General features: G+C 38.2%; 1 protein-coding gene across 2 annotated transcripts in view; it reads left to right on the plus strand.

Moving 5' to 3' along the window:
* Fng (Fringe glycosyltransferase) overlaps positions 1–24,941 on the plus strand; it is a 185,126-nt gene that overhangs the window by 129,321 nt on the left and 30,864 nt on the right. For both annotated transcript variants that reach the window (XM_076311599.1, XM_076311600.1), the window contains exon 6: positions 9,953–10,038. In XM_076311599.1, coding sequence (XP_076167714.1) covers positions 9,953–10,038 — 86 coding nt within the window. The remainder of the gene's footprint in view (positions 1–9,952; positions 10,039–24,941) is intronic.

Below are 24,941 nucleotides of genomic sequence, written 5' to 3' on the forward strand. Positions count from 1 at the left end.
CGGATCGGTCGTTTCTCCCGTAGCCACGTGCGACTTCCGCTCGGAATTTCACCGCTCGGCGCTAAAACCTCGTCGTTATCGGCAAGAATATTAATGAACGATAATTGCGTACAAGCTGCGTCAATTTGCATGCGTGTCCACGTGCGAGGCACGAACGACCGATCGGCCGATATATCCGCGGGAATAAATAATAAAAGAGCGAACGCGAGAAACGAGCGGCCCTCGAGCCGAGCCGGACTGTTGCGGCACGCTGCAATTCCGCGGACGACGTTGCCTGCACCGGATGCCCCGCTGCAAAACGAAGATCCTGCCGTGAGATATAAAGCTGCAGGTATAATAATATCGAAGTAATGGAGGTAGCGTACGTGGCATAGGAGCCGCTCTTTCCGCGGCGCTCGTCCCTCCCCCCACTCCATCGAACCTCTCCCCGCCCTCCCCTCCCCTCCCCCGCGCCCCGACCGACGCCAGGGAACGGATACACATCTTCTACGTGGTGTGCGCCCCACGGAGGCCGTCATGGGTCACGAGCGCGTTCTTCCGACGCGTTCGTTCTCGGGGCTGCTCGAATGGTTCACCTGTCCTCTTTCGCTGACGCCCGTTTCATTAGTCGCTCGATACATCGAGCAACCAGCTATCGGGGTTAAGTTACCCGGCTTCCGGGTTCCGATATCGACTGTTACTTGTTAGACGAGCACATCGTCGAATTATGCGGATCGACCGATTGGGCCGGTTTGTTACGCGTCGGAATGTTGACACGGGTGCGAATAACGGTACACGGGTGAGAGGGGGGAGAGGGGAACCCACACGGGGCTGAATTTTGTTTAAATAATGGACAAGGGACGAGAAATGTACGAATACGAGCTTCGGGGGATCGTTGAGAGGTTTTGCGGCGAGTAGTCCCCGGATTCATGTCTCTTAGGGCGAGGGGTACATGTTTGTGGGGACAGAGAGGGGGTTTTGTTCGGATAGTAGATAATTAACGAGAATTTTGTGTAGTTAGGTCTTGGGTATTGAGTATCGCTCGGATTCGTGATCAGGAGTCATTTTTATGTTAGGTTCTTTAAACCGAGCTATTTTCAAGAGTATATTTTAGAAATGGGCAGAATTTTGTTCGGATAATAGATAGCTTATGAGAACTTTGTATAATTAGATCTTGGGTATTGAGTATCACCCGGATTCATGATCAGGAGTCATTTTTATGTTAGTTTCTTTAAACCGAGCTATTTTTAGAAGAGTATATTTTAGAAATGGGCAGAATTTTGTTCGGATAATAGATAACTTATGAGAACTTTGTATAATTAGATCTTGGGTATTGAGTATCACTCGGATTCGTGATCAGAGTCATTTTTATGTTTGTTTCTTTAAACCGAGCGAGTATTATTTCCAAGAGTATATGTCAGAAATGAGTAGAATTTTTCGGGGATAATAGATAACGAATGAGACCTTTGTGTAAATGCAGCAAATCGAGTATTGAATATCACTCGGATTCGTGATAAGAAATTAACCCCGGCTTGGTGTTTCTTCGATTCGAACGACTGTCGCGTCGTTTTGAAAGAAATATACCACAGATAGACAAAATTTGTTTCCAACAATAACGAATAAACGCTCCGTACAATAAATACAGCAACAACATTGATTAAATTAGTTGCTCGGATTCGTGATACTTCGCTCCCATGTGTTTTTTCGTCTCGAGTGAAAAAAAAAAGAAATTCTCCACTCCTGCCTCGCTTATTGATTAATCGTCGGTCTCGATTCTTGAACGCGAAACACTGTTGTATTTATCCGCGATGTTTATTCAATTTGCAATTACCCTAACACGCTTTTATTCCTTCAACGTGAAATTCAATTTCCTCGCACAATTCAAATTGTAATTTGTATCGAGCAATCCATCCAAATAAGAACGTTACTCGTCTGTTGTCTCTTACAACTTTGCAATTCGACGATCTGGGTGCAATCGGTTGAGTAACTTGTAAGGACATTTCAAGGTGACAGATAATCTTGTATTTCGGAATATTACAATCCACGAAATTTGTAGAACCGTGTAATCGAGGGTCGGTATCGAAACTCCAACTTGCATCGAAACTCCGGTAAGAAAGCTCCAAGCTTCCACTTGCACAGAAGTGCATCGACATGGACGTCTTATCTGCAATTCAATTCCACGGAAAGAGCACCAGTCCGTTGATCCAGTTAACGTCCTATTCCATTGTATCCACGGTCGTAATTTTCCAGCGAGAACATCGTGCGTGAATCTCAATTTTCTCAAGCCGTGTGTACCGTACGGTCGTTACGGGTCACGCGTACAATCCCATCGCATTCGAACTGAACAATGCGGTTCCTAATTACAGGGGAGGTTCGTTAGAATCCTCGGGAAACTGGCCTCGTCGTGTGAAATACGACGCGGCGCGTATGTCTCGCGTCGTGCCATAAGACCACGATGCCCCATAATCGTCAGAACGTAACGCATCGACTTAATTGAACGATGCCAACGAGCTTCGAGGAAACGAGTGTCTCGATTTTCCATTCGCGATGGACACGAATAATTACTCGCTGAACGAGCGATTTTTCGTGTCAACGAGAACAATGTTAAACGTAGACGAATTTTGAAAGTCACTGAATATTTTTTTATAGCGAAATTTTATGCTTTTCGAGGAAATTTTGACACCGAGTGTGTATCGAAGTGACGATGCTGATGAGTATGTCTTATATTTTTTTTTATATCTTTAAGAGAGTAACGTCGATCGAACGGCGAGGTTTTCCCGATGAAAATGAGTATAAACACGACCATATTCGAATTTTTTTCTCATACGTTGCACGAATCATTTTTGAAAAATTTTTTATTTCGAGTAATTCAAAATATTCCAAACAAGGTCGTGTTTGGACTCGTTTTCATCGGGAGGATCTCGCCAATTCATTGGTAATAATTTCACGAAGAAACAATGAAAAGTACAAAAAATAAAAAGTACAAAAGTTTCTAATCTGTATTACCAATAGGCAATATGTCGTTTAAAGTTGGGTCGGGCAATTTTTAAATCACTAACTGCATATCCCTTGACGGATCGTCTAAACTGAGACATAAACAATGGTGGGGATAACTCCCGATCGCAAATCCCTAGCGCTAAGCTAACTGTGATCTTTAAACGAAGCAATACTCTAGAATATTTTTATCAGCCTTGAAATTTTAACTTACGTAATTCTCGACCCACCATAAGACACTATCACCTTGTTAAGCAGGAATCTCAAATTCTTTACAAAAAATGTAATGACATTAACAAAATCAATAGTAACATTAATCTACTAGGAATTTTTTTTCTAGCTACAATTTACACATAATACATTTCGTATAAATAAATCGCGTTCGATAACAGAATATACCTACACTTCGAAGCTCCAGTCGTGTCGGTTCGAAGTGTGACATAATATTGTATACATAATACATTTTCTATACTTGCAAACTAACATTTCTAAAATACTAAACAATTGATACTAAAATTGTTTACAAGCTCCTATAAATAAATCGTGTTCTATAACAAAATATACATGCTCTTCGAAGCTCCAGTCGTGTCGGTTCGAAGTGTGACATAATATTGTATACATAATACATTTTCTATACTTGCAAACTAACATTTCTAAAATACTAAACAATTGATACTAAAATTGTTTACAAGCTCCTATAAATAAATCGTGTTCTATAACAAAATATACATGCTCTTCGAAGCTCCAGTCGTGTCGGTTCGAAGTGACATAATATTGTATACCATAATACACTTTCTATACTTGCAAACTAACATTTCTAAAATACTAAACAATTGATACTAAAATTGTTTACAAGCTCCTATAAATAAATCGCGTTCTATAACAGAATATATCTACTCTTCGAATCTCTGTTCCTAATAGAATAAATATATAAATTATCTTTCTCATAAAAAAATCAAATCACTTTCGTAAATATATACTGTTAACAAATTTACAAAAGAGAAGACGTCACACAATAGTGAATTTCACCAGCCTCGTTGTCAACTACGAGAAAATGACTATTTCCTTAATAAAAGTAAAGTAAAAGTTAATTTTAACTTTCCCCTCTATTTTTCCACTAATATACACCTATTGTACTTTTTGATCCACGTATACTACGAATCAGGCAATTTTTTCCTTTAAAATTGATAACTCTGTTAAATTATACATTATTATTACAAACGTTGTATTTGTAACGGGACAAAAAAACAAACTGATTTCAATCACAACAAATTTCGTTAATTGAATCGCGACCTTAACATTTCGTTTGTTCGTTTATCCTCGAGTTCCCCGGCCAATTGAACCGCAACGATTCTATCGCTAATTAGAACAAGGCGTTACGATTATAGTTCGAACGCTTACATCGTGGAAACAGTTCGATAAATCGCAACGTGCACGATCCGCTGTAAGAACGAATACGAAGAAGTTCTCAGGTTTCGTGGCGTGGTACAGCACCGGTTATACCGCGGAGAACTGCCCTGCGAGATCGCCCCAGTCCATGTTCAGCGTCCCAGCGTTTAAGCAGTTCGCGGAGCCATTTTATCGCACGTGAGAACTCGGCCGCGAAGTAGAGCGATCCGTATAATCGCAGACCGCCGTTAAAGAAGAACACTAAGCGCACCCGGTGCGAATAATGCCCGGGGCCGAGGAAACGGTAATAACCGTTGGTATTAGCATGTTGCGCTCGAACGTTAACGAATACCCAGCAGGCACTTCGAATCGACACGGCCGGACTCGCGAATCGTTTCGAGCTTTCCAAAGCACGCTGGAACCTCGATTATCGAAAATAATAGGGATACCGAACTTCTCGATAAACTGGAATTTTTGTACGATGGAGAAAATAAAAAAAAATGACTTTTAAGAGTAGGTATCTTCCGAGAGGGTAGGTGTACTGTGTAACGCGATTTATTTCTACGAGCTTGTGAACAATTTTTGTATAGATTGTACAGTATTTTGGAAATGTTAGTTTGCAAGTGCAGGAAATATAGTATAGTGTATTACAGTGAGATTGTTAATATTCCATTTCACAATTAAATATCTAAATCTATTTTTCAGTCACAGTGTACCGTTTCACAGTTCAGCAACTGTGCTCCAAAATGATACCATCGAGATACAGATGGAAATACCAGGTTGTTTAATAAGTTTTATCATTTTTTCTATTGGAAAAAAAATACTGACCCTGTAAATATACGAACGAGTTGATAGAAACTTCACACATGTTCATTAGACAGTATTACCGTCTTTGGAAAAATAACACAACGAACCTAACAGCTCAATTTCTCATCGAACGACGAAACTTATTAAGCAACCTATTCGAGGCAGTGTTTTCGTTTCGGTGGAAATGCAGTTCCGTGTGAATTTTTTCCAACCGATTTACAGTCGGTAGGCCACACGACACGCAACGAATGTAGATTTCACCGCGATCGGATACCGTGTACACATAATAGCGTAACCGATAGCTGCACGCGATTGGCGAGCTCGGTGTCGTAAGATTTCAGTTTTGTTGGCCACATTGTAGCCACGCACGTGCACCGTAGTTCGGCTCACGGCTGTTCGTCATGTACCACGCCTAGAAAGGAGCACGATACCCGAGTTCTAGACCAACATCGAGATAGTATCGGTGGCATGGATCGCGTCCAGGTCGACCAGGAGTCCGGCTCTAATGGCCTGCAGCTACGGTGATCGGTCAGAAATCGACTCGCGACTCGTAACTCTTTACGCTCGACCTCCTACCGATAGCATAGTGTTTAAGATAGGGCTACGAACGCGCTGGAGGAAAAAGGGGGATATTGTTTTCTTGAATCGGTGATCGGCTCGCCCGAACCAGTTTTCGAATTGGAGCAACGAACGATGTGATAGACGAGATAGGGGCGAGCAACGAATACGTGGACAGAAGTTGTTGCCATTTTGAATTCGAGAATCAACTGTTTAGCATAGTTACTGAATAGTGTGATACGAAGTAACTGATAGTAAAACATTAATTAGATACTTAATTGTGAGATGGAGTATTAATTAATCTCACCGTGCAACTTGTGTGAAAATGAAATAATTAATACCATTTTAATTAATATTGATATCGTAAAATGTTATTATTTAGTAATAATGATTTATAGTTACATAGTCTAGTTTAATTATTTGAGGCATAGTTACTGAATAGTGTGATAAGAAGTAACTGATAGTAAAACATTAATTAGATATTTAATTGTGAGATAGAGTATTAATTAATCTCACCGTGCAACTTGTGTGGAAATAAAATAATTAATACAATTTTAATTAATATTGATATTGTAAAATGTTATTATTTAGTAATAATGATTTATAGTTACATAGTCTAGTTTAATTATTTGAGGCATAGTTATTAAACGTGTGAATAGATACAAAGTAACTAATAGTAAAAAATTAATTAATTAGATACTTAATTGTGAGATGGAGTATTAATTAATCTCACCGTGCAACCTGTGTGGAAATGAAATAATTAATACAATTTTAATTAATATTGATATTGTAAAATGTTATTATTTAGTAATAATGATTTATAGTTACATAGTCTAGTTTAATTATTTGAGGCATAGTTATTAAACGTGTGAATAGATACAAAGTAACTGATAGTAAAAAATAAATTAATTAGATATTTAATTGTGAGATGGAGTATTAATTAATCTTACTATGCAACTTGTGTGGAAATGAAAAAATTAATACAACTTTGTCTGGTTTCACTCTTTAAGGTATAGTTGCTAAACGTGTGAAATGATATAAACGCGGTTCTAACACGTGTGTGAATAACCATAAATATTTTTTTCTGTTTCTTTTTTTTTTTTGCCTAACTCTTTTTTATATTGTGACATTATATAGTAAGTACTTGATTGTCTTTTCCTCCTTTAATTTTATTGATTATTGCATCTTGTACTAATGCGATACTAATGGCAATCCTAAATATTATCGACAATTAGACTATATTTGTGTCTTGATCGCAAACCATAATATAATATGTGTATTATAGAGAGCTGGTATTATTCTGCAGTACTGAGATCTGTATATTATTGGCGAGCGGAACGTTTCAGTGCTCTAGTTTCCGATGAAAGCATAGGCATAGCATCGGGTAGTGTAAGAAAACATAAAAATTATAATTTTTGAAAATTGTAATTATTTAGAATTTTCTCCGATAAGAATAGTAGCGAAACACTACATAAAAATTATAGTTTTTGAGAATTATATTTAGAATTTTCTCCGATAAAAATAGTAGCATAAGAATACATAAAAATTATAGTTTTTGAAAATTATAATTATTTAGAATTTTCTCCGATAAAAATAGTAGCTTCAAATAATATAAAAATGATAGTTTCTGAAAATTGTAATTATTTAAAATTTTCTCCGATAAAAATAGTAGCGTAAGAATACATAAAAATTATAGTTTTTGAAAATTATAATAATTTAGAGTTTATCCACATAAAAATAATAGCGTTCAAAAACATAAAGAAGATAGTTTTCGAAAATTTTAATTATTCAAAGTTTCTCCGGATGAAAATATTATAAAAAAAAAAAATTAGAATTTCTGGAAATTGTAACTTAGAATTTATCCCGATGAAAAAGAAACTAACAATATTCACTTATTGTTAGATTCGCCAACTCACCAGCCCCCTATAGTACCTAGTCACAAAGATGACGCTGTACGAACACTTTCTTTTCTTCGAAAAATTTCGTAAAATATTGTGCAAGTTCCGGTGTATGGATTTCGAAATCACCACGAATACTATGAGTAGCGAGGGAAAAGATTGGCGAATTCGTGCCCAGAACCATAATAGTTGCACCGTGGTGTTACAGCCATCGCTAGTCCGCTCGCGTTTCTACGCTCGTCGTGCATTGTGCGCGCGAGTCGATCCTTTTCTTGCGTCGTATTTCCAGGTCACTGGGAAGAAGCCGATTGGAAACACTGCTCCCGATTCTTTCTCCTCGTTCGTCCTTTTATCCCGTTACTTTGGACGGCCCTTTCGTCGGCGACACGCGTTCCATTCGGAGCGTGAAAATTCGGAGAGCGACTTTTGGAAGAGGGCGCGAGCAAATGGACCGTCTGCGCGGGAAATATCGTAAAAAGAGGAAATGAAAGTCGATCGGTGCTCCTTTTCATTTTTCGCGAGACGTCGTCCCCCGACGCTCGACGCCCCGACGCTCGACGCCTCGACGCCTCGACGTTCCACACTCGCTTTCACGCGCTCGTCGTATTTCCTTCTGCTTACGAGCGTTTCACAACGAATCGAAGATCTTCGTGTTACGGTAACTCCTCGGTAAAACGACGCGTCGGTCCCTCGATAAAACGTACCGAATCATTTCCAATAATATTTACGTTTTTCAACTCGAACGACGATACTAATTCAATGTAATTGGGTTCTGACACTCGTTTATGGACAACAGTTTGACTATAGTTACATCTCTTTAAAACGACATGTCTATACCTCGATAAAACGTACAGAATCATTTCCAATAATGTTTACGTTCTTCAGCTCGAACGACGATACTGATTCAATGTAATTGGGTTCTGACACTCGTTTATGGACAACAGTTTGACTATAGTCACATCTCTTTAAAACGACACGTCTATACCTCGATAAAACGTACCAAATCATCCCCACTACTGCTTACGTTCTTCAGCTCGAACGACGATACTGATTCAATGTAATTGGGTTCTGACACTCGTTTATGGACAACAGTTTGACTATAGTCACATCTCTTTAAAACGACGCGTCTGTACCTCGATAAAACGTACCAAATCATTTCCAATAATGTTTACGTTCTTCAGCTCGAACGATGATATTGATTCAATGTAATTGAATTCAGTTTGATCGATCTTTGATTGATCACAGTTTGATTACAGTAACACCCATTTAAAACGACACATTTGTCCCTCGATAAAAGAATTTGAACGATGCTCTCAAAAATAAAGCATTAGATGAGGAACTGTTAAAAGACATCTTTTTCTTTTCTCACCTAGAATCACCCCTTTGTATTACGATTTTCGTTAATAATTTTTTTCTTATTTTTTCACCTAGAATCGCCCCTTTGTACTATGATGTCCGTTAATTATTTTTTTCTTATTTGTTCACCTAGAATCACCCCTTTGTACTACGATGTCCGTTAATAATTTTCTTCTTATTTTTTCACCTAGAATCACCTCTTTGTACTGTGATTTCCGTTAATTATTTTTTTCTTATTTTTCCATCTAGAATCATCCCTTTGTACTTCGATTTCCATTAGTAATTTTCTTTTTATATTTCACCTAAGATCATCTCTTGTTCTATTAGTAATTTTTCCATATTTTTTTACTTAAAATCACCCCTTCGTTTCGTTACTAATTTCTTTTTATTTTTTCATTAATAATCACCCCCTTCTATTACAATTTTTATAAGTAACTTTTGTGTTATTTTTTCATCTAGAATCACCCCCTTCGACTACAATTTCTATTAGTAACTTTTGTCTTATTTTTCACCTAGAATCACTCCTCGTTCCATTAGTAATTTTTTCACTTAAAATCACCCCCTCGTTCCTTCACTAATTTCTTCTTATTTTTTCACTTAGAACCACCCCCTTATTATACAATCCCCATTAATAATTTTTTCCTTATCTTTCACTTAAAATCACCCCCATGTTCCCTTACTAATTTTTCCTTACATTTTTCACCAATAATCACTCCCTTCGTACTACAATTTCCAACCCACCAAGTATCTATTCCATTATATTCGATAAATGAACGAACGCGTGCGATATATGTTAAAACACGTCGAGTGATTGCGTTACGATCGATGGTGGATCTAATCCGAAAAATCATCCGCTATAATCGGTAGCTGATCGATCGAGTGTCGTTTTTAGAGACGATCGATCACGATTCTCGATCTCCTACCGTTTCGAGCAGTTCCTGACTAACCCGTTCTCTTTTTTTCTGTTCCAGCAAAAGGTGAAATTCTGGTTCGCAACGGGTGGCGCAGGATTTTGCATCAGCAGAGCGCTCGCATTGAAAATGACGCCGGTGGCCGGGTGAGTTTGCGTTCTCTCTCTTCAATTTTCCCCGGAACTTTTTTTCGCCACGTTTTCAGCCCGCTTCGAACGAAATTTCACCGGTTCCGTTCGACGTGACTTTGCGAATCGCTCGAGTCTCGTCGATTTTTTACCGACAAGTCGCTCGTGCCCTCCTTTTTTTTCCCTGTTGCAAAGTGTCCAATTCTTAACGAGCCGGAATTTAACTCGTAAACCGGGTAATTTTTTTTTTTAATTGTAAAAGCCCGTGTACAACGCCGATCTCGAAAGTTTAAGGGGCGGTCATTAAATTTCACGTAAACCTGATCGATGTTCGGGTACATCGGCCGAGCACGATGATGTTTCAAATTCGAGATCGATAAAAATTATGCAACCGTTGGAAAGTTTAAGGAAATGTCTCGTTTGATGTTTTACAGGACATAGGAAGTTGTTAAAAAATTAAAAATATTTCAGAGATATAATTTATGGGGGGGAAAAAAATTATCGTCACGATAAAGTCGTTAAAAATTATCGAGGTACTTGAACGACACTGTTTCTGTAGAGGCACTTTGTATAATTATGTTTAAACCAGCTGGTAACGTCGACATTGAAACATAGTATGTCAGATTGCTAAATTATTTAGTAACAATTGAAAAAGCTTTGCTCTTCTATTATTCGTATACTTAATTAAAAAATACACGAATTTAATTTTCTTTCAAAATCGATCAATTTACAATTTATTTCATTTCACATTTTGCGACTATAAAATATAAACGATGAAATTTGGTAAACTCAAAACTAAGCAAACAAGCAAAAAAAAAAAGATTTATCTTCCACTATAGGGTACATGTATTAAAAGACCTTCTAATAAAATAAAAATAATAACAAATAGTAATACATCTTCATGTAATACACGAGAAGAGAGTAAAACGATAATGCAATATTAAAGGAAGGGAGCAAAATTAAATAAAAGTTTTTTCCTCTGGCCCTTGGATTGCCTAAGGTCGTTAATCTTTGAATCAGCCACAGGTGTCTATGTTCCAAGTTCGTTCGACGGTTCCTTTCAAAGCTTAACGCGGCTAACGCGTCGTGAAAATACGCATTAACGTTCAACGTTCCGCTGGAACGTGACCCTCTTTGTATCGCGTGGTCTCCGTCCGTTTCTACCTGACGAGGATTAAGCAGTGTCGAACATGCGCCGACTCATTGACTCGAGGATGTCGATCCATCCGCGATTAATCGCTTTCCACGATTTCCGATTACTTGCCTGTTAACGATTCGACATACCGTTCTTCTTCTTCCTTCTTTTTAATTAGCCGCTGAAATCGTCGCGGTAGAAAGTTATCGGCGCGCCGAGAAACGTATGCTCTTTCGATCGTCCGAACACTCGGCCGGGAATGCCGATTTTATGCAGTTATGACACGCACGAATACGAGAGGTATGTATGCTAAACGTATGGAAAACGTATGCAGTTATGCGACTGTTATATGTATTAATTTACAGATTAAATTTCACATACGTTCCTCGTCCGTGTCAAATAAACGAAACAAATAAATCCGTAAGCATTTAAATAAATCCGTATTAACCTATGGAATAAATGTAATAAATTTGCACAGTGTAGCAAGCGCGTCTGCGACAACAGAAAGGGTCGAGAATACTCGAAAAGGGAGAAATTGATTCTTTTGAACCGTTTTCGGGAATATTTAACTTCTTGGGGGCATCTTTACGAGTCGGGATAAGTCAATTTTTTTTTTAATTTATTTATTCAATGGTATGAGGGATACTCTGCGAAAGTTTCATTAGGAAATTGACGAAGGCATAGTTACAATTGTAAATCGTCAGTAATTTACTTTCCACTGTAACAAAAGTAAACTTTTGTCGTATATAAAAAGATAAATTTTAATAATAATTAAAAAAATCATGTGTACGGAGTTCCTTTGAACGATAATCTCGAGTGTTCTTTTATTTTTTCCTCCCTATGTATAGAATTATAATACTTTAATAGAGAAAATAATTCTTTTTTACATTTTACTGTAAAGGACAACGATGGGTCGTGTATGGAGTTGTAAAGAATGCTTCTGAACAATAATCTCGAGTGTTCCTTTATTTTACCTCCCTATCTATAGAATTATAATACTTTAATAGAGAAAATAGTTCTCTTTTGCATTTTACTGTAAAGAACAACGATGGGTACTGTATGGAGTTGTAAAGAATGCTTCTGAACGATAATTTCGAGTGTTCTTTTAATTTTTCCTCCCTATGTATAGAATTATAGTATTTTATTAGAGAAAATTGTCCTTTTTTGTATTCTGCTATAAGAGACAACGATAGGTACTGTACGGAGTTGTAAAGAATGCTTCTGAATGATAATCTGGAGTGTCCTTTTATTTTTTCCTCCCTACGTATAGAATTATAATACTTTATTGGAGAAGATTGTCCTTTTTTCTATTTTACTATAAGAGACAACGATAGGTACTGTACGGAGTTGTAAAGAATGCTTCTGAACGATAATCTCGAGTGTTCTTTTATTTTTTCCTCCCTATGTATAGAATTATAGTATTTTATTAGAGAAAATTGTCCTTATTGTATTCTACTATAACGATAGGTACTGTACGAAGTTGTAAAGAATGCATCTGAACGATAATTTCGAGTGTTCCTTTGTTTCTTCCTCCCTACGTATAAAATTCTAATACTCTGATAGAAAAAATCATCTCCTTTCGAATTATATCATGACGAACGATAAATACTGTACGAAGTTATAAGGAATACACCTGAACAATGTTCTCGATACGTTCTTTCTTTTCTTCCTCCCAGCATATAGAACTCTAATATTTCGGTAGCGAAAATGGTTTCTATATTTCACCCATGCTACCTCTCTCCCAAAATCTCACCGTGTCTAAAAACATGTAAACGTAACGAACAATAATCCACGTTACAAATACTTTTCCACGTGTGTTCTAATCGTTGTACAGCTATAGAAGCTGTAAGAAAAAAAACTCTGTTTTTCTAACCCGAAGGAAAGAATCGCCCCCTCGAGGCGATTGTATCTCAAGAAACAAAAGGTTCGCGGATCCACGATTCATTCCAAGGTTCATTTTTCTCAGTTTTGAGAGGCCGAGTATACCTATAGACGGACAGAACTTTCACGTCGGGCCGTATTGTAGATTGCACGGTATCGAGGCGCATTAGATACGAAAGTACGCACGATGCACGATCGTCGGAGATATGATCCAGCGGTGAGGAGAGATCGCCGTGGCACGAAAAACCGGCCCATTGATCGCGATCGATTTCTTACGATCTTTGTCCGGGCGATCGACGTACCGTGTGTCCCGTAGAAGAAAGGGGACCGCGTTCCGAAGAACCGAGGACAAACAACCCGGCCACTGTGCGCGACATAAATAATGATTTACGAGAGAACGAGAGGAGCCCTCGAAGGCCTCTCGCAATCGGGACGTAAACGTCGTACGAGACCCGGCGAATTGCTCCTCGAGACGAACTTATTGATAATAACGCGGAGATAGCCGCGCGACGTTGCGCGTCGCGCGTTGCGATAAACAATTTTGATTGCGCGCCATTAACCCTTAAGTGGAGTGACTTCGGACCGATGCGACTCGCGTCTCGGAACGTCGACTCGCGTCTAATCGAGTCGCTGCGTAAATCACGAATAATTAATGGTATCCTTGACTGTCTGCGGTCGAGGAAGCCGTCCGTTTCGACGGAGAAGTTTCTTCGACACCACCATAGGCTACGTATTAACCTTTCGCGTTTCTGACCGTAGCTGTTCTTCACAATAGTATGCAAAAGAGGACTATTTTCTCTAGCGAAGTATTAAAATCCTGTATTTGGGGAAAAGAAGAAATACTATATCGAGAATATTTTTTAGAAGCATTCTTTAGAGTTTCGTACAGTACACGTTAGTTGTTCTTTGTAATAGAATGCAAAAGAGGACTATTTTCTTTAGCAAAGTATTAAAATCCTATATTTGGGGAAAAGAAGAAATACTATATCGAGAATATCTTTTAGAAGCATTCTTTGCAGCTTCGTACAGTACACATTAGTTGTTCTTTGTAATAGAATGCAAAAAAAGAACTATTTTCTCTACCAAGGTATTGCAATTCTATATATAAGGTAGAAGAAAGTAAGGAACACTCGAGATTATTGTTTAGAAGCATTCTTTACAACCTCGTACAGTACTCATCGTTGTTCTTTGTAATAGAATACAAAAGAGGACTATTTTCTCTACCAAAGTATTAAAACCCTATATTTGGAAAAAAGAAGAGTTACTATATCGAAAACATCTTTCAGAAGCATTCTTTACAGCTTCGTACTGTACCTATTGTTGTTGTTTACAAAAGAATGCAAAAAAGAACTATTTTCTCTACCAAAGTATTGCATCTCTATACATAGGCAGGAAGAAACAAAACAAGACATCGAGATTATCATTCAAAAGCATTCTTTACAACTTCGTACAGTACCCATCGTTGTCCTCTACAAAAGAATGCAAAAGAGAACTATTTTCTCTACCAAAGTATTGCATTTCTATACATAGGCAGGAAGAAACAAAAGAAGTCATCGAGATTATCGTTCAGAAGCATTCTTTACAACTCCGTACAGTACCCATTATTATCCTTCATAATAGAATGCAAAACAGGACAATTTTCTGTATCATAGCATTACAATTTCATACATAGGATGCAAGAAACAAAAGAACACTCGAGATTACCTTTTAGATGCATTCTTTGCAACACCGTACACTACATCGTAGCCCCTCGCAATAGAACGCGAAAGAGGGCAATTTTCTCCACCAAAGTATCAAGAACCCACACCCGGAGGAAAGAAGAAACACCGTAACGAGATCATCGTCCAGAGGCATTCTTCACAGCTCCGTACACTAGCCGTTCTTGTTCCATGCATTCGCACACGTCGTGACAGCTTAATAGAATCCGTAAGGGGCGGATTTTTTCGCCGTGCCGAAGCATTAGAATCGTACGTGCACGAAGGAAAAGAAGGAACAGTCGCGGGAGGAACACACGGAACGAATGAAACTGGCAAAAAGCACCGCACCTGGGAGGGCTTTCGAATCAGCTTCTCGATCTCTCCCTCCCTCCCCCCGCCAGCCCGCCCGTCCCCTCTCCGCCGTCTCACCCCCTCTCCGCAGCATTCGCGTTTCCCAGTCGTTCTTGTCCACGCTCTTCCGTCCGTTGCACGTAGTATACACGGTCCTGGCATTATCCTGCCTCCTGTACGCTCGTTCCTTTCGTGTTGCAACACGTCTACGGAACAACGGACCAGGGACGCCCGGAGGGGGGACGGAGGAAAGGAGTGGCAAGTGCATCGAACCGCTTTCTCATTCAGGGACGTTGCCACTACTCTCCCCACGTTTCTTTCTTGTTTCCTTGGTTGCGCCGCGGACCGAACCGATTGAAGAGTAGTATCCATCCGATGCTCCACTTTTTTTTTCGTCTTCCGCACCGTCGAGAAATCGAACGGGGGAAGGGTGAGAGAGAGAGAGAGAGATACGGCGGGAAAAGCCACGATTTCGAGGGTACCAGAACCTGGAACAGGGAGCACGAACATCGAAGGGAGGGAACCTTGGAAATAATAAACACAGGGTCGTGGTAATGTTTTGCAATTTAGGTCCTCGTTCCCGGGGCACTTGGTTTTTCGAGGGTGGGGGAGTCTCAAAATTTAGGGAAAAATAATATTTTTGTATTTTTGAACGGAGACAAGTTTTTGTTTTTATTTTTCTTTCTGCTTTTTAATCGATATTTTGTTGTCTTTATCAAAAACTTTTAACGGAAATTTTATGGACGGTTACTCTTTTTTTTTTAATGTTAAATTTTGTTTAAATAGAAATCAACAATGTGGACAGTTTGTTTCAATGTTTAAGGATATTGTGTATTTTTGGCTGTTAAATTGTGTAAGTTTTTTTTGTATAAGTACAATTTGTGTTATTGGTATTCTCACATGTGTCCTTGAAAAATATTCTTGAAATTTGTTGCTCGGTTTCTTGTTCGAGGCTCGTCCATAATTTTTGTTTCAAATTTTATTCGTTCTTCTTCTTGAAAAAGAAACTTGTCGTTTAAAATAATTCGTTGCCTTCTTCCAGAGGCTTCTGCCGGAAAAAAATTCTTTACACGTGCTTCGCATGTTGATAATTGGCAGCCTCGATTTTCGAACATTATGCAAGGCATTACTGTAATATGTTTTTCTTTAAACTTTCATAACTCCCGTAACACGGTGATTACTGACACGAAATTTCAAATCAAGACACAAGTTTACAATCAATCGTTTCACATTGTTATATCATTGTAAGATTATTTTTATACGATCGAATTACTTTTCTTTCCTACATTTCACAGTAAAAATTTCACAAACTCGATCGAAGTTTCAAACAAACTATAACAATTTTTTATTCGATTGAGCTTTCAAACAAACTATAACCATTTTTTACTTGATCGAGCTTTCACACAAACTATAACAATTTTTCATTGGATTGAGCTTTCAAACAAACTATAACCATTTTTTACTTGATCGAGCTTTCAAACAAATTAAAACCATTTCTCACTCGATCGTGCTTTCAAACAAACTAAAATAATTTCTCATTGATCGAGGTGTCAAACAAACTAAAACAATTTATTACTCGATCGAGGCTTCAAACAAACAAAAACCACTTTTTACTCAATCGAGGCTTCAAACAAACTAAAACCATATTTTTACACAATCGAGGCTTCAAACAAACTAAAATAATTTCTCATTGATCGAGGTGTCAAACAAACCAAAACAATTTATTACTCGATCGAGGTTTCAAACGAACTAAAACCATTTTTTACTCAATCGTGGCTTCAAACAAACAAAAACCATTTTCTACTCAATCGAGGCCTCAAACAAACTAAAACCATTTTTTTACACAATGGAGGCTTCAAACAAACTAAAATAATATCTCATTGATCGAGGTGTCAAACAAACCAAAACCATTTCTCACTCGATCGAAGTTTCAAACAAATTAAAACCATTTCTCACTCGATCGAGGTTTCAAACGAATTAAAACCATTTCTCACTCGATCCAGATGTCAAACAAACTAAAAAATCATTTCTTACCCGATCGAGATTTCAAATGAAAATAATCCCTGTCGACGAATCGACCAGCGAATTGATTTTAGGTAATTTCATTTGAATCGCGACCGAGTGGTTCGAGGCATTTCAAGGCATTTCAAGTTACGACGATCGTAACTTCGTTGCATGTTTTCAACGATCATTGGTTACACTTTTACCTAGAGTACCTTGTGATTAATGACGCGGAGCGAGAGACTCCTGTTGGTTCCATTGGGCTTCGGCGCGGAGCTATTTTCAGCCTTGGCTGTTCGTTATTTACGACGGTCGGCGTTCATAACGGTGCACTGAAAGCTGGCGTATAGCGATCGTAACTCTCGGTGATTTTCTATTATCGCCGCTCGCGCATCGTGGTCCTTATTAATAGCTGAAAAAATTTCGTTTACTGTTTCTCCGATAGCGTGGTCGCTTCCTGTACCATCTTGACGTTCGTTTTGTTCGTGGAACAGTATCGCGCCGGTGCTCGACCTATCGGTGCTCTCCTTTTTTCCTTCGCCACTCTACTCGCACCGAACGAAAAACTGTTGCCGCTAATTGAATTCCTCGCGCGAGTTCACGGTGCTTCGAAGCCCACGGAATTGTTCTCGAACGGCTCGCGACAATTCTCGGCGTTCCAGTTCGGTGTCGATCGCGATACGGTAACGCCTCGGGTATCGATTCAATTTTCTCGCTCGGATACACGATCGAGTGTCGTTAACCCTTTTGCACTACGATTCGAGTCGCGATGGTGCGTGCCACGATCATTAACAATAGACGCTCGCGCATTGCTCCGTGTAACTCTTCGGCTAGACGATCGAATTTCTGTCAATATATATCATAAATAAATATGTCATATATATTTTATTGAGGATTGTGGTGGTGGTGGTGGTGGTGGTGTGTGTGTGTGTGTGTGTGTGTGTGTGTGTGTGTGTGTGTGTGTGTGTGTGTGTGTGTGTGTGTGTGTGTGTGTGTGTGTGTGTGCGTGCGTGTGCGTGCGTGTGCGTGTGTGTGTATTTATATATTATTAAAATACAATTTCAGGAAAAAATCTTGCAAATTGTACTCGATCCAGATTTCAAACAAATAATTTCGTACTACACATAAATAAATTTAACATATTGTGTGTGTGTGTGTGTGTGTGTGTGTGCATTTATATATTATTAAAATACAATTTCAGGAAAAAATCTTGCAAATTGTACTTGATCCAGATTTCAAACAAATAATTTCGTACTACACACACACACACACACAAAATATGTTAAATTAATTTTTCTATAATATATATGACAAGGCGTATATGATATTGATTTTAAATAATACATATGTTTTAAAATAAATTATTTTGGTTTCCTTAATGAACTTTAATATTTCAAAATTTCTTTAAAACGACCTTCAAGCAACGAAATAAGTCTCACCAAACTTAACCAGTTGTTTCCCACATAGATATATATTTTTTGAATAATTACAATAATGATTTCATTTATTTTTCGTTATTAAGTAATTTTCACTCTTCTGGTCAACTTGAAAATTTTCATCATTTTATAGAAAATTAACGACAAAAAAAGAAATCAAGTACTGTGATACACTTGTACCTCTGTATTAAATTTTTTTTAGGTATAATTTTGCAAGGTTTATTCTGTATTTTGAACGAAACAACTTATCGTTACGGTAATCGAGTAGGTGGCAGTAGATGGGTCCTTTCTCTTACTGTATATTATTTTCAATCGACCCACTCGGTCGTTCCAAGTGTAAAAGTATCAGGGAGAGGTTGCAAAAACAATACACACTTTACAAGATTTTTCAAACGACAAACATTAAAAAAACACTCTTGATAATCTTTTGTAATAAGACACTCGTTGTCTTCTTTATTTACTTCGTTTAAATTCACCCAACTTCGATAAAAAATTCTCGCTTATTGATAATTAATAGCCTCAATTTTCGAACATTATACGAGTCACTAATTATTTTAGATCGATCCATTCTTCTCAGTCGTTCCACGTCTAAAAGGTTGTTAAAACAATTATAAAAATACTCTCGAACAAGACACCTATTGTCTAGAAAATTCCTTAGAAAATTCCCCATCCGTGCCTCGCTTATCGATAACTGACAGTTACAATTATCGAACATTACGCAAATCACTCCTCCAATACCGTAAACTCCTTGTCGGTTGACTATTCATCGACTCGAGACTTCGTTATCCGTGTATCGATTCCTGGAGATCGAGTACGTACATCGATAGCGACTAATAACGAACAGAGTCGAATGCGATCTCGACGCAAGTGGAATGTAGAGAATTTTTGCCGCGTATCAGCCGTCGATCGAGCACAACGAGAAGAGTCTCGACGACGACTGGTTCTCGTGGATCGTCGCGGAGATGGGTCTTAATTAACGACGAACGCAACAGGTCTGGTCACAATGGGCCTACGGAAGCCTGATTGCCACCCACGTGCATGCACGACCACAGGAACACTCGATTCCGCGCGGACAATATATCTGTGTTTCCATCATTTCCTTGTTACGCGGACCTCGACGAACGAGACGCGCCGAGACAGAAGAAACAGGGACGAAACCGCGTCGGGGAACATTTTTCTTCGACTTCTGCGCTCGAACGACAACCGAGGGACACGAGCTTTTATTGTGCACGAACGACGAATTAGAATGTGAAAATTCAGAATAGTGAAAATAAATTTTAATCGTGATTTATTGTTAAATATTTTTAGTTAAATATCTTCGTGTCGAAGTTCAACGTTCTTTCAAGGAATACGAGCTTTTATCGTGCACGAACGACGAATTAATTTCATTTGCTGTCCCTTACAGAAAATCGTTTTTAGTTATTCTTACAATATTTTCAATGGTGAAACATTCTTTCAGAATAGTGAAAATTAATTTTAATCGTGATTTATTGTTAAATATTTTTAGTTAAATATCTTCGTGTCGAGAAGTTTAACGTTCTTTCAAGGAATACGAGCTTTTATCGTGCACGAACGACGAATTAATTTCATTTGCTGTCCCTTACAGAAAATCGTTTTTAGTTATTCTTACAATATTTTCAATGGTGAAACATTCTTTCAGAATAGTGAAAATTAATTTTAATCGTGATTTATTGTTAAATATTTTTAGTTAAATATCTTCGTGTCGAGAAGTTTAACGTTCTTTCAAGGAATACGAGCTTTTATCGTGAACTAAAGACGAATTCTTTCAGATAATCATTTCTTTGTAAGTTTGACACTTTTTCTATTGAAACATTCTTGCACAATGGTAGTAATAAATTTTTATTGTAATGTTTTGGTGTGGAGAAGTTTAACGTTATATATAACAAAGTATTATTTGAATAACCAAAGTATTATAGTAGGTATACGTCCTTTCTTGAATTATGTTACATTGTGTAGAATGTATACATCTTTCCAAGGGGTACTCTATTATATTTTTGCGATTAGTATGATTTGTTCAATATTTTTTCAACGACACCTCTTTTATATTACTTTCAAGGTTTCGAACTACATTCTTATATACAACAAAAATTTCTTTCATTACTCTAGAAAGAGTCTCACAAAAGCAAGACATCAAAAAACGTAGATGCTTAAATTGTTGACGATTTAAATATCAATTATAACTTCGTCAATTTTCTGCTAAAACTTTTACAAAATATTCTTCCTATCATACGTAATGAGATAAACAACAAAAATTGATTTCCTTGATCTCGTAAGTTTTTTAAAACTCGAAACACAATTTCTGCTTAACCCTAGGCTACCCTTCGGGTCTATTTCGACCCATCGCGTCCTCGCAATATGTCACTTTCTTATAACCAAAACCATTTTAATAGATTTTCTCTGCCCTCTGGTTACACTCTCATGCTAAAAAGATAAGTTCCGTACGTTTGGGTCATTTTTGACCCGAAGACTTTCTACAATCAAAACCACCGAATAGATCCCCTCAGTCCTCTCATCGCATTTTATCCTTAAAAAGACGAGTTCCGTACACTCGGGTCATTTTTGACCCGACGATCTTTTCTACAATAAAAGCCGTTAAATAGATTTTCTCGTTCTCAGGTTACCATTCTATAATTAAAAAAACCAATTCCGTACTCTCGGGTCATTTTTGACCCGTGGACCTTAACCGTTTCAAACAACGATCGATTGAATTCACCACGCGAGTCTTCCAACTTGCAATTAAAACAAGCATCGCGGTTGTCCGATTGGACACAGTGTACCGGTGATCGCGTTACCTTTTTACTCGTCGAAATTAGTGTACGGGCACGTTTGATCGTCGACGGTCAAAGTATTCATCGTTTGACGATCGATTCGATCGAAAATTCGCAAGACAGAGCGGTGGAACGTGCATCGGCAGGTATGCGAACTGAGAGCCGGCGCGTCGACGATCTATAGATCACCGGATCGGCCGGGCCGCGTACACGTATACGTAGGAATGCCCAAATTGGTTTCACCAGGCAGCCGCGGGTTTATAGATGTACAGGCCGCGATCGCGGAGAGGAATCCAATTAGGCGAGCAATAATGGAATCAAAGAGATCCTCGAACGCGAGCTTCGGCCGCACGACCCCTCCCCCCTCCCTCTTTCTTTCCTCCTTCGACCATCTCCCCCTTTTTTTCTCCCTTTCCATCGACCCGTGGGATTTCGACGACACGTTTATTTGTTTTTATTTCACCGTTCCCCGGTGGTGGTGAGAGCCTTTTGGTTACGAAGCGAACCAACGGAAGCGATACGCGACCGATCGTAGCAACAGTCCCGTTAACGGTGAGTGACGTTCTCAGGGAGGAAGAGGATGACGGGGATCTGGGGTTATTTCATCGATAACGCGTGTCGTTTACGCGCGAGTTGCCCATTTCACGAGTTGCTTCGATCCGAGACTCCCCAAGGCAATGGTATTGCGTAGACGTGATCTTAGAGTTTAATAGGGACCATGCATCTGACTTTTCGTACTGACTTGTACTGACTCCGTATTGTGACGATAGTTGGACCGACTTGTACGACGATTTGTGACGATAGTTGCATCACTGACTTATACGACGAATTGTGATGATAGTTGCATCACTGACTTGTACGACGAATTGTGACAATAGTTGCATCACTGACTTGTCTTGCCACAAATTGTGATGATACTTTAACCGACTTGTATGACAAATTGTGATGATACTTTAACCGACTTGTACGACAAATTGTGATGATACTTTAACCGACTTGTACGACAAATTGTGATGATACTTTAACCGACTTGTATGACAAATTGTGATGATAGTCGTATCGACTTGTTTTGAGACAAATTGTGACGATAGTCGTATCGACTTGTTTTGAGACAAATTGTGACGATAGTCGTATCGACTTGTTTTGAGACAAATTGTGACGATAGTCGTATCGACTTGTTTTGAGACAAATTGTGACGATAGTCGTATCGACTTGTTTTGAGACAAATTGTGACGATAGTCTTATCGACTTGTTTTGAGACAAATTGTGACGATAGTCGTATCGACTTGTTTTGAGACAAATTGTGACGATAGTCGTATCGACTTGTTTTGAGACAAATTGTGACGATAGTCGTATCGACTTGTTTTGAGACAAATTGTGACGATAGTCGTATCGATTTGTTTTGAGACAAATTGTGACGATAGTCGTATCGACTTGTTTTGAAACCAATTGTGACGATAATTGTACCGACTTGAATAACAAATTATGATGATAGTCGTATCGATTTGTCTTGTGACAAATTATGACGGTAGTTGTATTGACTTGTCTCGTGACAAATTGTGACGATAGTCGCATCGACTTGCACGATGAATTATGACGATATTCGTATTGAATATTATAAAATGTATAATCATAACATCGTAAAATAAATAAACAAATATTTAAAAAATCAATTTTCGTCAATTTGTAACGGAGAGGTCGAGAACTTTGCCTAACGCGCGTGTTGGAACTATACAAACATGACAACATTAAATATGATATATTACATCATAAACGATTAATATCAAACTGCTATAATTAATATCCCTCGCGTCTAATTAAATCCACGCGAGTAGTTTAGACGAAACAGGTTATCGTAGCTACTCTAGGAAAACTTGCCTCTATTTACAAAGAAAGAAGAGTTATCTTTATTTACAAAGAAGAAAAAATGATCTTTATATACAAAGAAGGAAAAATTACCTTTGTTTACAAAGAAAGAAGAGTTATCTTTGCTTGCAAAGAAGGAAAAATTATCTTTCTTTACAAAGAAGGAGAAATTATTTTCATTTACAAAGAAGAAAAAATTACTTTTATTTACAAAGAAGGAAAAATTTCCTTCATTCACAAAGAAGGAAAAATTACCTTCATTCACAAAGAAGGACAGATTACCTTCATTCTCAAAGAAGGAAAAATTACCTTCATTCACAAAGAAACAAAATTCATCCTTACTTACAAAGAAGGAAAAATTACCTTTCTTTACAAAGCAGGAAAAATTATCTTTATATACAAAGAAGGAAAAATTACCTTTCTTTACAAAGCAGGAAAAATTATCTTTATATACAAAGAAGGAAAAATTACCTTTCTTTACAAAGCAGGAAAAATTATCTTTATATACAAAGAAGGAAAAATTACCTTTCTTTACAAAGAAAGAAGAGTTATCTTTATTTGCAAAGAAAGAAAAATTATCTTCATTTACAAAGAAGGAGAAATTATCTTCATTTACAAAGAAGGAAAAATTACCTTCATTCACAAAGAAGGAAAAATTACCTTCATTCACAAAGAAGGAAAAATTACCTTCATTCACAAAGAAGGAAAAATTACCTTCATTCACAAAGAAACAAAATTCATCCTTATTTACAAAAAAGTAAAAATTACCTTAATTTCCATTTAGACCATTCTGTCATTAATGAAAATACTTTGATTAAGTAATTACCAAAACAGAACCGACGCGCAGGATGAAAAATCGAATAAATTCTCGAACAAGTGAAACTGGAGTGCAACTACGCGTGGTGCGCGGGTCAGGTGGCTCTGCGCGATCTAAGCTCGGAAAGAGCCTCGTGCGTTGCGAAATTCCCTTTGATCCGTGCACGGTGAAAATTCCGAAAATTCCTGTAATATCGGTGCCCCTCGAGACGAGGGATTGGCGCTAGCAGTTTTGCGGGAATTTCTGTGGGAACCGTTAACATCGATCGGGCTGTTTAACGGCTGGTGAAGACAATCCCCCTTTTTGCCCCGGTTGTTTGTAATGGTTCCGTGCGAACACGTTTATCGTCGTGACGAGGAAGACGCGTCGTAGGGACACGATTTCGTACGAGGAAAAACTCGTCGAGTTTCCTCGTGTAACTCTCGTAGGAATATTTTACTCATCGAATATAGGGGGGGTTGTGCGGAGTGCGCGTGAGACAGCCACCGACCGTATTAACCATCAAACTGTGTTTTACGATTCAACGCTCCGACAAAGTGAATTATTATCTCGTTATTCTTGCGACGCGCTTCCGAAGTTTCGTTCAGAAGGGGAGAAGTATGGGAACACGGACCAGGTCCTTATTTCTACGTTACGTGCCACGACGTCGGGAATTGAAACAAATAGGGTAGATGTCCCTAACTCGATAACCGTCAGTGTCCCTGTAACTGTCGTTTAAATTATTTTATTCGATAACGGGAATCGCGAATAATGCGAATCTGTTCCGGAAACTACCGAGTCGTCGATGCTCGGTGAACGTTGTCGAAATTGACGAGGACAGGCTCGATATTTTAGTATAAAATTCACACCGTTTATTCTGATCGTAAATTTCTAAAAGTAAAAATTCGTACGATTCGTCACTTTTTATTCTTTGTATTTTCAAATTTTTTCTTTAGTGTTTTCTACTTT

The sequence above is a fragment of the Ptiloglossa arizonensis genome, chromosome 5, assembly GCF_051014685.1.
Source record: "Ptiloglossa arizonensis isolate GNS036 chromosome 5, iyPtiAriz1_principal, whole genome shotgun sequence".
NCBI classification, from domain to species: domain Eukaryota; kingdom Metazoa; phylum Arthropoda; class Insecta; order Hymenoptera; family Colletidae; genus Ptiloglossa; species Ptiloglossa arizonensis.